Source organism: Staurois parvus, unplaced genomic scaffold, assembly GCF_062004578.1.
Source record: "Staurois parvus isolate SC_StPar_1 unplaced genomic scaffold, SC_StPar_1.0 ptg002848l, whole genome shotgun sequence".
Lineage (NCBI taxonomy): Eukaryota > Metazoa > Chordata > Amphibia > Anura > Ranidae > Staurois > Staurois parvus.
The window spans coordinates 14383-27500 of NW_028320644.1; the positions used below are offsets into that span (position 1 = coordinate 14383).

The following is a 13118-nucleotide window of genomic DNA, read 5'->3' on the forward strand; positions in this document are numbered from 1 at the left end:
AGACAGGAGACCTGAGACCTAAAACCTTTGTTAGAGACAGGAGACCTAAGACCTAAAACCTTTTTTAGAGACAGTAGACCTGAGACCTAAAACCTTTGTTAGAGACGGGAGACCTGAGACCTAAAACCTTTGTTAGAGACGGGAGACCTGAGACCTAAAACCTTTTTTAGAGACAGGAGACCTGAGACCTAAAACCTTTGTTAGAGACAGGAGACCTAAGACCTAAAACCTTTTTTAGAGACAGTAGACCTGAGACCTAAAACCTTTGTTAGAGACGGGAGACCTGAGACCTAAAACCTTTGTTAGAGACGGGAGACCTGAGACCTAAAACCTTTGTTAGAGACAGGAGACCTGAGACCTAAAACCTTTGTTAGAGATGTGAGACCTGAGACCTAAAACCTTTGTTAGAGACGAGAGACCTGAGACCTAAAACCTTTGTTAGAGACAGGAGACCTGAGACCTAAAACCTTTGTTAGAGATGTGAGACCTGAGACCTAAAACCTTTGTTAGAGACGGGAGACCTGAGACCTAAAACCTTTGTTAGAGACGGGAGACCTACGACCTAAAACCTTTGTTAGAGATGGGAGACCTGAGACCTAAAACCTTTGTTAGAGACAGGAGACCTGAGACCTAAAACCTTTGTTAGAGACGGGAGACCTGAGACCTAAAACCTTTGTTAGAGGCAGGAGACCTAAGACCTAAAACCTTTGTTAGAGATGGGAGACCTGAGACCTAAAACCTTTGTTAGAGATGGGAGACCTGAGACCTAAAACCTTTGTTAGAGATGGGAGACCTGAGACCTGTGGTGGTTTATGTAATCATTTATTCTAAGTACGTAGGGCGGTGTCAGGTCCCTTTAACAAAATATTGCAGTGCCTCCAGCCGTTAAAATACGGCAAATATTTAAGAAACCAATAGTTTGGACAACTTAGAATTTCCTTCTTGGGATAATATCATTTTTCTTAATTAACAGCCCAAAAGTCATAACATATCCCCCTTTTGAGATACAAACTCGTATAGAGAGGTGTATGTATCGCAAATCGTGAGTGTGACTTTTGATTACAATGACCGTTGATCTTCTCCGGTGACAAGTTAGCTTTCTTGATGGTGTGATTGGGTAAAGGGTAAATGTCTTGATGGTACTTTTGGAATTATGTGGCACTTTAATGATGAACATGGCAGCGGGCAATGTTGGGTTTATCAGTGAATGGGAATCCGGGCGCTTCTTGGACAAATATTCCTGATGACGGTCCTGGTCTGGCGATGAGGCCAGCCTGCCCTGGCATACACACCCACATCAGGGTCCATAGGATCCTCCGCATGACGGGTCTTTGGTACGGTCTCGTAGGCGGGTTTCTTCCTCTGGATTGGTCCTTAGTGGTCTGGTTTCGTGTCTGGGACATTAGGTTGTTGTCTCCGGATCGATCATTGGCGGTCTGGTCCTTCCCTCAGGACATCAGGTAGTCATCTGATCTTCCCTCTAGGGTCTGGTCATTGACACCTCCGATCGCTGGTCTGGTCATCGTCTGGGCCTTCATTACTAAATGATGGAAAACGAACAGTTTAAGTACCGGATATACATCTGATATGACTTGACCCCGTAAGGCAAATGGTGAATGTAAATTTTACAGGAAATTCCATAATGACTTCAATATCTCCAGGTAGGAACTGGTGGGTTAGTCTTCTAACAACTGCAATTGTGACTTTGGATGGCAAGCACGTAATTGATTGATGTGCACCCATCTCTCACTGATCTCACCATTCCGGGGAATACGTCATTTATACACCACCGGGGAAATCTTGTCAACAATGGAGAACGGACCTTTCCAAGACGGAAGGAATTTCCGCTCCTTGATCTGGTCTCTTGCAAAGTTGTATAGATAGACCTTGTCACCAATCTCATATTCCTTCTCGGAGGTTTGGAGATCATAGTATGTCTTAGCTCTAGTTGCGGCTCTTTACAGATTTCGCTGGGCAAAGGTGAAAGCATATTGCAGATGTTTACGTAGATCCTCTATGTATTGGTGTGTGGTGGTGGCATTGATGAAATGTTGATCTGTAGTGCGATACAACAAGTGCTGGGGCAGTACCATCCGTCTACCTGTCATCAGTTCAAAGGATCCCTGAAGAGATGGGTTTTCAGGGTGTGCCTAAAGGTGAGGAGGGTAGGTGACAGTCTGATGGATTGGGGTAGTGAGTTCCAGAGGATGGGGGAAGTCCTGGAGAAGTCCTGCAGTCGGAAGTGGGAGGAGGAGACCAGGGAGCTAGAAAGTAGGAGGTCTTGTGAGGAGCGAAGATTCTGGGTTGGGTGGTATTTGGGTATCAGGTCGGTGAGGTAGTTTGGGGCGGAGTTATGACCATCCCTTTCCTCTATGCTGCTTTTGGAGGTGCACAATTGCTTCTCGATCCTGAATGAACTTTCACTGGATATCAGAGTCCTCATATTTTCAGGATATGTTTGAGCCGTGTGCTGGCAAACAGTGGAGGCAGTTTGTGTTTTGGGCAAAAATTGAGAGCTGGCAGCCATATCTTACCTGTATTTGCCTTATTTTTGTGTTTTGTCAAATAAAGACTAATTTTTGGTGTCACGAATCGCAAGATCGCCACCACCAACATGCGACAATCCCACGGCCGCTGCCACCAATATGTCACGGTCGCGGCGTCAGACCCCAGACCTCCTCACCAAACTCATGACCGAAGGACTGGCCGATCCAAACCGCGATGTGACATGCGTAACAATGCAACGCCCAGCTGCACCCTGCACAACGCAGCTAATTGGACACAATCTATGTACCGGCAGCCTGGGAGCGATTGTTACTGGGTCAGGTTAATTATGCAATTAACCCTTTACACTGCCACCACCTCCTTTTTGATTTGAGAAAGAGGAAACTCAGCAATACACTAGGATGATTGGTTAACCGTCAGTATCCCGCTATCTCTACAGACCGGTTATACAGAGGGTTAATTACTCATAGTAGCGTCTCTTTAAAGGCAGGGATCCGTACATTACATTCAGGAGCTATAAAAACAATTCAACACTTTTAGAAAGTGAGATTTATTACTAAAAGGTCAAAAGGGTGCAGTAGAAATATCTACAAAAAGAAGATGTAACCAATATATATATAAATAAATATACAGAGCACTACAGCCCTGCAAACAGATAACAGAAAGAAGTTTAGTTAAGTGAGTACTTAAAGAATGACCCTGATGAAGTCACGTGGTACTCGTGACGCAACGCGTTGGTACGCCTATCGTTAGTTCCGGGACGCGGTGACGTCCTTTCCGGCGCACCTGCCATATTGGGACTCCATGAAGCCACATGCTATGAGGACAGCTGGCGTGTTCTGATACCTGCTAACATGTAAGTGGGTATTTATTACTTGGATTGAATAAAGGTAACATATTACACTATGGAGCGTATCTATTTGTGTCTCTGGAACCTAAAGGGACGTGAGATATTAGCAGAACGGTGGAGTGCAGGAGAAGGTCTGGTCATAACCCTGGCTATTAACCATTACAGTCCAAGTTGGAAAGGTGATCCTTGGGAGACCGTTGGGAGGCTATTACAAAGCTGGCTGGCCCTTGTGGTCACTGCAAGGAGGTGAGGGGACACCTAGACCATTTTGGGATCCTTGGCACATAAGGCACCTTGACATTTATGAAGTTCTTCTCACTTGTGTGTAAAGTGGACTGATATATCACCATTTGTCACTGATTAAGTGTGGAACACTTACACTAATGATGACTAATTCTATGGTGGGATTCACTGATGTGGATTTCTGGACATTGTGTGTTTTTACTTCTGATCTTTACGGTAACCATGTGATTATGGTATATTCCTCGTCATCACAAATGATTATTTCATTCCTGGTACAAGCATATATGCCAGCTGTATGATTTGTTTGACTAGAATATCAGCGCTACACCATTTATTATTTATTTAAGTGAGTACTTGCCAAACAAATGCCTGGGGTTAAGCAGCTTCCAGTTCTATGAGCGCAAGGATGCTTTCTGCGTCTCGACTGCTCGTTCTCGTTGACTCGTGGCAGGAGACTTTGCTTTTTGTCTGCAGATCTTGTACCGCAGACCGTTCCCTCTCTCTAACTTCAAGAAGAGACGCAGCTCTCTTTATCTAAGACAATCCCTGGAATGTTCCTATCACAGCCAAACCAATACCTTATTTGGCAAAAGGATTATTAGGCAGGCTCAACGTCCTATGCTGCTTGCATTCCTGAGGGGGGGGGGGGAATGAGGGGATACATGAAGCCTCCAAATGCTGGCATAGGAGAGAAATACCCAAAATGTATAAGTTTGGGAGCAGAATGGATGACCTGCACCTCTCCCTGTGTGCATGATTGTGACATTTGGTGTCTTAAAAAAGTGTCCTATCCTCTCGATTCTATTCCCGAGACTTAAGATGGCCAGATAATATGCAATGTGATGAAAAGTCAGTGCAATGTCCTCCACACGCAGCTAAAGTCTGTCATAGGAGGACCTACCAGAACAAGGCATCCATATAGTGGGCCAGGCCCATACACTACATCATGGAGGCTTGCTATGAAGGAACGTTCACGATTGGATACCTGAGATCATGCGGTTTGTGTCCAAATATTTCTGCCCATTGCAACGTATTGACTATTGCAGCTCAACATAGATCAGGCATACAGAAAAGTGTACCTTGTCCATAGAATGGCCACTGGGAGGTCCTATCTGGGCACACAGGTCTGGCCTATGCATAGTTGGGGAAAATGAGAATTCGGATGCTTTATAATACGAAGGGTTAGTTCACGCTTGCTTCAGGGGAAACATTACCAAGAATTGGGGATTTTTTCATAGAAAAACGTATCCGATCCCTAGATACATTGAGGTACATAGCAGAGGTTCAAGATATTCCATAGAAGAAGTTATTGTTCTTCCTAACTATACAGGTGGCACAGACACACGCATACACCCAGGGCCACTGTTGGATATCACGGGGCCCCGTACAGCATACCTGACAGCCCCCCACCGCCAGAGAAAATATCCAAATTATATATATGGTAAAAATACACATTTTCTTAATGGACATAATCCCAAACAAATTCCTGTGAAATCTAAATGATAAAACTGTACTGAGTTCATAAATCAAGCTGTGTGTGTAATGGAGGTCTTGGGGCTCATTCACATGGGTGCTGTGGCCTGTAGAGTGGGAATCAGTGGTTGGTTTTTGTGGCTGTCGCCGTTTACAGACAACCTATGTTACACAATGGAAATGCTGCAGGTCAGAATTTGACAAGCATATGGGTGCAGGTGTACAGCCCTGAACACAGCCAGTGAGCATTCAGGGCCACTTCCGCACGCCTGCACACCTGTCAGATGACAACCTGTGTTCATACAGCTGCTGTGTCCCCATAGTGTAACAGGTGGCTCCGCCCACATGAACAACCCACTCATTAATGCTGTACAGGACAGAGGACCTGTGTGAATGGGGTATTTGTGTTTTCTTTTCCTCAGCTCATTAATTTCAATGGGCTGCCTGATGTGTGGGAACATGCAGAGATACTGCAGGCATATTATTTTCAAAGTGTGTTGCACCTAACCGCACAATAGTGTGGTGCCATGCGTTTTGGTGGCTGTGAATGGGTCTGTTTTTAATAGACGTATGTAGGTGCAATTACGTTTTCATCATGGTACCTGCGCACATCTACAGAGGGCATTGCATTTCTTTGCTGTGCTGGAAAATGTGTGTTCTTGCATGCGTTTCTGCACCACCAATGGTGTGAACAAGTCCTAAGGGCCGGTTCACACTATAGAAACAGTCTAGATGTGTTCCTGATGCGTTTTTGCATGCCCTTTTGGCATGCATGTTTAGTGTGTTCCAGTACATTTTGGATGCGTTTTGGACACGTTGCATTGCATTTTTGTATCCCTTCCAGTTAGTTTTTTCTACTTTCTTTTTATTCAATTTTGTAACGGAACCGGAACCCAGACCACACTGAGTTTTTCCGTTATACCACAGCCTCCCTGTCCAAACACCATACACGGAGCACACCCTCGAAATCCCTCAGGAAATAGACAGCAACCAGCTCTTCTTAAAACAGGAAGCCAACACTACTTTATTTTACACAATAACAGGATATATACAGAGGGCGGGGAAACAACCAAGAACAGGAAATACATCATCACCCCTCCCCATCCCACCAAGACACAGAACAATGGGATGAAGCACATGGCAAAGGACATTGACCAACCCCCACACCAATACACAAACAGTACATCCCATAATAGTTGGCTGGACAGGAAGACACAGCACAATGGGGGGTAGCACATGGCAAAGGACATTGACCAACCCCCACACCAATACACAAACAGTACATCCCATAATAGTTGGCTGGACAGGAAGGCACAGCACAATGGGGGGTAGCACATGGCAAACAGACAATGGACAGCCATGTGGCCTAGACAAAGGACAACACACAAATGCACAATACTGGGACATTCACATGTACACCCTGTACCCTTAAACATAGAATAGTCACATGATTACAGAGAAGGAAGATATATCATTATATTGGGAACTTAGAACTAGACATTCCAAATTATTTGAGATATAAGTGTGAAAATGTTTAACATTTGACAATAGAATGTATGACATTCATTAGTAAATGCATTAGTTGTCTCATCATTTTGGAGAAACAGCAAAAAAAAAAAATATAGATGTGCTTTTTATTTTACATTCTAAGTATTCTCATATGCAAACATAAAAACGCCAAAGCCCGCGCTTGTGCGCCATCTAGCGAACATATCCGGTATTGCACTTAAAAATGTGCCAGACGCGATTCCACATTTACTAACAGAAAAGTAGACGCTTTTCAATGAGATTGCTAGACGCCGCTCAGAAGACTGACAGGTCTTAATTGATTTAACTGAGTCTGCCTGAATGGTCAGAGTCTTCTGGTAGACTCAATTCTTAGTAAATCAGGGTCCTATTGTCACCGGATCATCTTTATTGCAGTCTACCAAAGCTCTCCCGTGTTTGGCCAAGGTATCCCCCATGTCCGTAGGGACCTCAGTCTCCACTTTGGACTTTCTGGCTGTGTTTGCTCAGATATCGATGCATTCTGCCCTCAAAGGCTCTAAATGGTCCCCTGCAGATTATGTCTGTGATTGGTCTAAAACTTCTATTCATGCTGGCCATGTTGACCTTGTCACTGTCTCTGAGAATTCCAACAGTCTCCCTCTGGTTGGGGTCATTGCAGTCTCCTGAAGTGGACACAGATTTACCGGGGTTGTTTCAATCCTTATAGATGTACTACCCATCATCTGGAGAATCAGCCTCGTGTTCCAGGCCTTGGGGTTTTTTAAAGGTCACTGTTGGGCAAGGTTGCTCATTTCCTTTAGGGCAGGGGTGTCAAACTGGCGGCCCTCCAGCTGTTGCAAAACTACAAGTCCCATCATGCCTCTGCCTTTGGGAGTCATGCTTGTAACTGTCAATCTTGCAATGCCTCATGGGACTTGTAGTTTGGTAGCAGCTGGAGGGTCACCAGTTTGACACCTGTGCTTTAGGGATTTAATTCCTCCCCTTATAAGTCAGAATCATTCTCCCTCCCTCATCTTTCAGGGTGTGTAGGGTGCCAAGGGATTACTCTCATAATTTAGACTCCCTTTTTCAGTTGTAAGTCAGTCCTTATCAATATCTCATGCCTGGGAGCCTGAACTTGGGGCGAAACATCCCAATGGTCTCTGTAGACCAAGTAATTCCAGATATTATCTGTCTGCCTTTTTGTCTGAAAGGGGTAGTTTATTCCCTTCACCATGAAAGTCTTCACTTGCAGGGGTGTCCCCATATCTGGGGCTCCAATCTGTATCCTGAGAACAGTTCCCGTCTCATCAAGCATCCCCTCCATGACTTGGTACTCTGACATGAGCTCCACTGGAAATCCCTCACGTGTTGAAGAGTCTTCCCCTATGGAAAGGTCTGGGAGTTTTCCCTGTGGCAGGTCTAGTGGCCTAGTCCCTATGCTGTACTACACTGAGAGTGTTACGTTTCACTATGCTGTCCTCCTCGGAGATAAGAATTTGCCGTCTGGTTCTCTTCTGATTCAGTACCTGAAAGCTGTTGATTGATCACCTGGCAGGAAGATTTAATTGCTGGATGGCCCTGTGCTCTCCTCATTGTCAGCAAGAAGATCATTCTGGGGTCCTGCTGCTAGTTCCCCCAGCAGGTAGGGAGTCTGCCTGGAGACCTTTGTGGGACCTGGTCACTGGAGGGTAAGTTCTCATTTGATGACCGATGTGCAGTTCCTCCAGACTCCTTCCCTTGCTCCTGATCCTAATCAGGTAGACAATCTAGGATCCCTTCCCCCCTTCCCCTCTCCTCAGCTGAGGATGCTTTGTTGGACCATGCTCCGTGATTAGATGTAGGCAGTTTTGGGGCAGTGGTGGGTGTTTAGGTATATGGGTCCCTGTGCATCCTTATGACCTGCTGATGTTTTGTGCCCCATATGGGTTGTGCCATATTTCTTCTCTCTTCTTACCCCTGTGGAGATGTCTGGGCACTTTTTCCTCTTCTAGTCAAGCCCTTAGGTACCCTTAGAGTTCTTTCCAACCAGCCTTCAAGAACTGGCTGGCTGTCTGATATGAAGGACGGGACATTCTGGGTAGTCTGTCTCTCTCTGATATGAAGGATGGGACATTCTGGGTAGTCTGTCTCTCTCTGATATGAAGGACGGGACATTCTGGGCAGTCTCTCTCTCTCTGATATGAAGGACGGGACATTCTGGGCAGTCTGTCTCTCTCTGATATGAAGGACGGGACATTCTGGGTAGTCTGTCTCTCTCTCTGATATGAAGGACGGGACATTCTGGGTAGTCTGTCTCTCTCTGATATGAAGGACGGGACATTCTGGGTAGTCTGTCTCTCTCTCTGATATGAAGGACGGGACATTCTGGGTAGTCTGTCTCTCTCTGATATGAAGGACGGGACATTCTGGGTAGTCTGTCTCTCTCTGATATGAAGGATGGGACATTCTGGGTAGTCTGACTCTCTCTGATATGAAGTACGGGACATTCTGGGTAGTCTGTCTCTCTCTGATATGAAGGACGGGACATTCTGGGTCATCTGTCTCTCTCTGATATGAAGGATGGGACATTCTGGGTAGTCTGTCTTTTGCTCTCTTTGATATGAAAGATGGGACATTCTGGGTAGTCTGTCTCTTTCTGACAGGAAGGATAGGAGATTCTGGGTAGTCTGTCTCTTTCTGACAGGAAGGATAGGAGATTCTGGGTAGTCTGTCTCTCTCTGATATGAAGGACGGGACATTCTGGGTCATCTCTCTCTCTGATATGAAGGACGGGACATTCCGGGTAGTCTGTCTCTCTCTGATATGAAGGACGGGACATTCCGGGTAGTCTGTCTCTCTCTGATATGAAGGACGGGACATTCCGGGTAGTCTGTCTCTCTCTGATATGAAGGACGGGACATTCCGGGTAGTCTGTCTCTCTCTGATATGAAGGATGGGACATTCCGGGTAATCTGTCTCTCTCTGAAATGAAGGACGGGACATTCCGGGTCGTCTGTCTCTCTCTGATATGAAGGACGGGACATTCTGGGTCGTCTGTCTCTCTCTGATATGAAGGACGGGACATTCTGGGTAGTCTGTCTCTCTCTGATATGAAGGACTGGACATTCTGGGTAGTCTGTCTCTCTCTGATATGAAGGACGGGACATTCTGGGTCATCTGTCTCAGTCTCTGATATGAAGGACAGGACATTCTGGGTAGTCTGTCTCTCTCTCTGATATGAAGGACGGGACATTCTGGGTAGTCTGTCTCTCTCTCTGATATGAAGGACGGGACATTCTGGGTAGTCTGTCTCTCTGATATGAAGGACGGGACATTCTGGGTAGTCTGTCTCTCTCTGATATGAAGGACGGGACATTCTGGGTAGTCTGTCTCTCTCTGATATGAAGGACGGGACATTCTGGGTCGTCTGTCTCTCTCTGATATGAAGGACGGGACATTCTGGGTAGTCTGTCTCTCTCTCTGATATGAAGGACGGGACATTCTGGGTAGTCTGACTCTCTCTGATATGAAGGACGGGACATTCTGGGTAGTCTGTCTCTCTCTGATATGAAGGACGGGACATTCTGGGTAGTCTGTCTCTCTCTGATATGAAGGATGGGACATTCTGGGTAGTCTGTCTCTCTCTCTGATATGAAGGACGGGACATTCTGGGTAGTCTGTCTCTCTCTGATATGAAGGACGGGACATTCTGGGTAGTCTTTTCTCTGATATGAAGGATGGGACATTCTGGGTCGTCTGTCTCTCTCTGATATGAAGGACGGGAGATTCTGGGTAGTCTCTCTCTCTCTGATATGAAGGACGGGACATTCTGGGTAGTCTGTCTCTCTCTCTGATATGAAGGACGGGACATTCTGGGTAGTCTGTCTCTCTCTCTGATATGAAGGACGGGACATTCTGGGTAGTCTGTCTCTCTCTGATATGAAGGACGGGACATTCTGGGTAGTCTTTTTCTCTGATATGAAGGACGGGACATTCTGGGTAGTCTGTCTCTCTGATATGAAGGACGGGACATTCTGGGTAGTCTGTCTCTCTCTCTGATATGAAGGACGGGACATTCTGGGTAGTCTGTCTCTCTCTCTCTGATATGAAGGACGGGACATTCTGGGTCGTCTGTCTCTCTCTGATATGAAGGACGGGACATTCTGGGTCGTCTGTCTCTCTCTGATATGAAGGACGGGACATTCTGGGTAGTCTTTTTCTCTGATATGAAGGATGGGACATTCTGGGTCGTCTGTCTCTCTCTGATATGAAGGACGGGACATTCTGGGTAGTCTCTCTCTCTCTGATATGAAGGACGGGACATTCTGGGTAGTCTGTCTCTCTCTCTGATATGAAGGACGGGACATTCTGGGTAGTCTGTCTCTCTCTGATACGAAGGACGGGACATTCTGGGTAGTCTGTCTCTCTCTGATATGAAGGACGGGACATTCTGGGTCGTCTGTCTCTCTCTGATATGAAGGACGGGACATTCTGGGTAGTCTCTCTCTCTCTGATATGAAGGACGGGACATTCTGGGTAGTCTGTCTCTCTCTGATACGAAGGACGGGACATTCTGGGTAGTCTGTCTCTCTCTGATACGAAGGACGGGGCATTCTGGGTAGTCTCTCTCTCTCTGATACGAAGGACGGGACATTCTGGGTAGTCTGTCTCTCTCTGATACGAAGGACGGGACATTCTGGGTAGTCTGTCTCTCTCTGATACGAAGGACGGGACATTCTGGGTAGTCTGTCTCTCTCTCTGATATGAAGGACGGGACATTCTGGGTGGTCTGTCTCTCTCTCTGATATGAAGGACGGGACATTCTGGGTAGTCTGTCTCTCTCTGATATGAAGGACGGGACATTCTGGGTAGTCTGTCTCTCTGATATGAAGGACGGGACATTCTGGGTCGTCTGTCTCTCTCTGATATGAAGGACGGGACATTCTGGGTAGTCTGTCTCTCTCTGATATGAAGGACGGGACATTCTGGGTAGTCTGTCTCTCTCTGATATGAAGGACGGGACATTCTGAGTAGTCTGTCTCTCTCCCTGATATGAAGGACGGGACATTCTGGGTAGTCTGTCTCTCTCTGATATGAAGGACGGGACATTCTGGGTCGTCTGTCTCTCTCTCTCTGATATGAAGGACGGGACATTCTGGGTAGTCTGTCTCTCTCTGATATGAAGGACGGGACATTCTGGGTAGTCTGTCTCTCTCTCTGACATGAAGGACGGGACATTCTGGAGTACCTATCCTAGAGGAGATTGGATGTTGTATGATCCTGACCCTGTTTTAGCAGTAGATGACCAATAGCTGATGAGACAGGAAAATCTCATATGCGCATGTTTGACGCACTTCTGGTGAGTGCGCATTCTTTATATTGTATCCACTGTGTGGCACACTGGACCCTCGCCCCCACGCACTCTATTAGGATCTACTGGATCCCCACGTGGGCAATTTTTCAGCTATTTGGGACATTTATCCACTTAATTTCACCACAGTGGGATTGACAATTTTGCACTATTTTGCACTTATTGCTACCATACACTCTATGTTTTTATTCCATTTTGTCTATTTTTTATACATATCTAGCACTGCACCTTTATTTATTGATATTTTTTAAACAGTTGGTTACATAAGAGTTGGTTTATTGTTTCTTACTTTTTATTAGTTATTTTGGCTCCTCCCTGATATCTCTGTAAGGTAATACAATGCAGGAATGGGTATTAGGGGACATTTCAAGGGGCTGCAGTTCCTCTGATCTCCACAAGATGGTGATCTCATTTCTTCTATCCAGACAGGACTTCACTATGGAATACAGACAGGAAGTGATGTCAGGAACAGACAGGAAGTGATGTCAGGAACAGACAGGAAGTGATGTGGAATAAAGACAGGCTGTGCCATTCGGTGTGAAGGAGATCGGAGACGTTGCAGGAAGTAGCAGCAGAGGAGGTAATAAGATGTTGTGTTCTATTTACACCCAGTAACCCCCCCGTCATGTCCGTCCTCTTCCTCCATAGTCATGTCTGTCCTCTTTCTCCATCTTCACGTCCGTCCTCTCCCTCCATAGTCATGTCCCTTCTCTCCCTCCATAGTCATGTGCATCCGCTTCCTCCAGTCATGTCCGTCCTCTTCCTCCATAGTTATTGTGACGTCTTTTATCTCCAGCAGATTATACACATCAATATTTAGAAGGACACAAGGATCTCTACAAGGACGTCATGATGGAGGACCACCAGAGAGGACACAAGGATCTCTACAAGGACGTCATGATGGAGGACCACCAGAGAGGACACAAGGACCTCTACAAGGACGTCATGATGGAGGACCACCAGAGAGGACACAAGGACCTCTACAAGGACGTCATGATGGAGGACCACCAGAGAGGACACAGGGACCTCTACAAGGACGTCATGATGGACAATCAGCCGCCCCTCACATCACCGGGTAAGAGGAGACTTTATTGTAAAGGAGAGAGCAGTACGGAGGATCCACCTAGATCCCCCATCATCTGATAAACACATAGAAACAATGGATTTAGTCAGTGTGTGTGTTTCCTACAGATGGATCCAGTCATG

General features: G+C 46.1%; 1 protein-coding gene across 1 annotated transcript in view; it reads left to right on the forward strand.

The window, feature by feature from the left end:
* Window positions 1-3741: 3741 nt before the first annotated feature.
* The window catches only part of LOC149429044 (uncharacterized), a 108407-nt gene continuing 99030 nt past the window's right edge, over window positions 3742-13118 (forward strand). The window contains 3 exon segments of the mRNA XM_089666797.1: window positions 3742-3814; window positions 12712-12987; window positions 13104-13118. The exon segment at window positions 13104-13118 is cut by the window's right edge and continues 83 nt beyond it. Coding sequence (XP_089522923.1) covers window positions 3742-3814; window positions 12712-12987; window positions 13104-13118 — 364 coding nt within the window.